Source organism: Castanea sativa, chromosome 7 (assembly GCF_040712315.1).
Source record: "Castanea sativa cultivar Marrone di Chiusa Pesio chromosome 7, ASM4071231v1".
In the NCBI taxonomy this organism is placed as follows: domain Eukaryota; kingdom Viridiplantae; phylum Streptophyta; class Magnoliopsida; order Fagales; family Fagaceae; genus Castanea; species Castanea sativa.
This window is the reverse complement of record NC_134019.1, coordinates 21,525,636-21,527,590: the sequence shown is the minus strand read 5'-3', so window position 1 is coordinate 21,527,590 and position 1,955 is coordinate 21,525,636. Positions and strand designations below refer to the sequence as shown.

Sequence of the window (1,955 nt, the reverse complement as noted above, 5' to 3'; positions counted from 1 at the left end):
TAGATGGCACTATGATTGTCACAATAAAGAGGAGTGGCAGTGGGCTGTGGAGCATCCATGTCAGCCAAGAGCCAGCGAAGCCAGACAAGCTCAAAGGTGGTGTCGGCAAGGGCATGATACTTAGCCTCAGTACTAGAATGAGAAACTACATCCTGCTTCTTGCTACGCCATGAGACAAGGGAAGTACCCAACAGGAACCGATGTCTCCATCTATAGACAGCTAACTCTGCATGCTTCAATACATTATGCAATTCAATAAAACCCGTGCGACTAGATATGCCTCTCAACATGGTTTTAGAGCCAGTTTCAACGATAAACCACAAATATGACTGGAAATTCATGCTTTTTTGGGTAAATAATTTTTTTTTTTAGGTACTAACCAGTTTGTGCATCAAGAATAATGAAGAAAATCACGACCTTTGATGTTTGTCAAATTTCCCTCAAAATGCAGGATGCTGCTAATGGAAGTTGGCGTCTAGAAGTTAGTAAAGATGAAACAGATATCGGATTCTGGCCAAAAAATATATTTACGTCTTTAGGAGACAGTGCTAATTATGTTGAATGGGGAGGAGAGGTATTTAGTCCTCCTAATTTGCCTAGTCCTCCAATGGGCTCTGGGTCGTCCATATTAGAAATGACCAAATATGATGCATAATGTAGACTCATTAAAATAATTAATGAGAATGATTATGAGGTGAATGCCGTTGGTATGACAGCATTTTCAGATGTCAACCAATATCAAGTTAAGGATGAAGGAGATACACATGAAGCTGATTTTCAGCACCTAGTACTGTTTGGGGGTCTGGGTGGTTATACTGGCCTTAAGATGTTCAAACTTCCATTTGGTTTAGTGCATATATTCTCATAAAATCCTTTAATTTTACTGAATAAAGTCATCAATTAATAATCTTATTTCTCTTTGTTCATCTTTGTTTTGTATGTCCCATGTTTATGGTCTTTAGTTTATTGTCACTCATGTAGAAGTGTACTAGCCCAACCATTCAAAAATTTTGCTAGGTTATTTTGCAATGAACTAAGTTTGTGGTTTCCTCAATTTCTTATTTCCTTGTCTCCACCTAATAAAATTGTTAGTGACATATCTGCCATATTTCAGAAGAAGTAGTCAATAATTATTAGTTACAATTAGAGTTTCTCATAATATGAATAATTCATTTGGAGTATAGCAAAACAAAGTCAATAATTTTAACATATTGAGTTTGGATAGTCAAATTGTTGACTTTTTTTCTCGTATGAAACTAACTATGGATGAAGACAAGGTCATGACAATTCGGCCAGTGAGGAGAGACAAGATATTGGAGGAGTTCTCCCTAAGCTTGATAGGATGCTTCCTCACATCAAAGTCCATCAACTTTAGGGCGGCAAAGAATCTAATACGGTCTATGTGGAAGCTAGGGGATGATCTGAGGATAGTAGAGATGGGTGACGAGATTTTTCAATTCAAGTTTTCATTGGAAAGTTAATTGGCCTGAGTGTGGAACAATAGTCCCTGGTGTTTTGATAACCATTTGTTGGCTCTCCACCGGTGGGAGAAAGGAATGACTGTGAGGTCAGTAACTTTTACACATCAACCATTTTGGATTCAAGTATGGGGCTTGCCCTTTGATTTAATAACTGAAGAGGCGGGGAGGGATATAGGCAGGGGCATTGGGAAGCTAGTGGAAGTGGACTGCAAAGCTTTCCAAACTGAACAATCTCGTTTTCTTCGGATCCGTGTGGAAGTACCATTGGACAAGCCGCTTCGACGAGGCGGCCCAGTGGTCAATCCCGAAGGTGATGAGGTTCGAGTGGCATTCAGATATGAGAGGCTAGCTAGGTGGTGTTTTAACTATGGTAGGATCGGCCATGATCATAAGGAGTGCCCATCAACGGACTTAACTGAAGATGGAGAAAAACCGTACAGGGAGTGGTTGAAGGCCGGAACTCGTGAGCGATAA

General features: G+C 39.9%; 1 protein-coding gene across 1 annotated transcript; it reads left to right on the top strand.

Moving 5' to 3' along the window:
* The first annotated feature begins 1,262 nt into the window (after nt 1–1,262).
* LOC142644137 (uncharacterized protein At4g02000-like) lies at nt 1,263–1,955 on the top strand. The gene is made up of 2 exons (XM_075818814.1): nt 1,263–1,462; nt 1,505–1,955. Exons 1-2 carry the CDS (start codon nt 1,263–1,265, stop codon nt 1,953–1,955), a joined length of 651 nt encoding a protein of 216 aa, XP_075674929.1.

Coding starts and splice junctions, on each gene's coding strand:
- LOC142644137 (XM_075818814.1), top strand. CDS start 1,263: ATGGATGAAGACAAGGTCATGACAATTCGGCCAGTGAGGAGAGACAAG. Junction 1,463..1,504: donor GACGAGATTTTTCAATTCAA/GTTTTCATTGGA, acceptor GTGGAACAATAG/TCCCTGGTGTTTTGATAACC.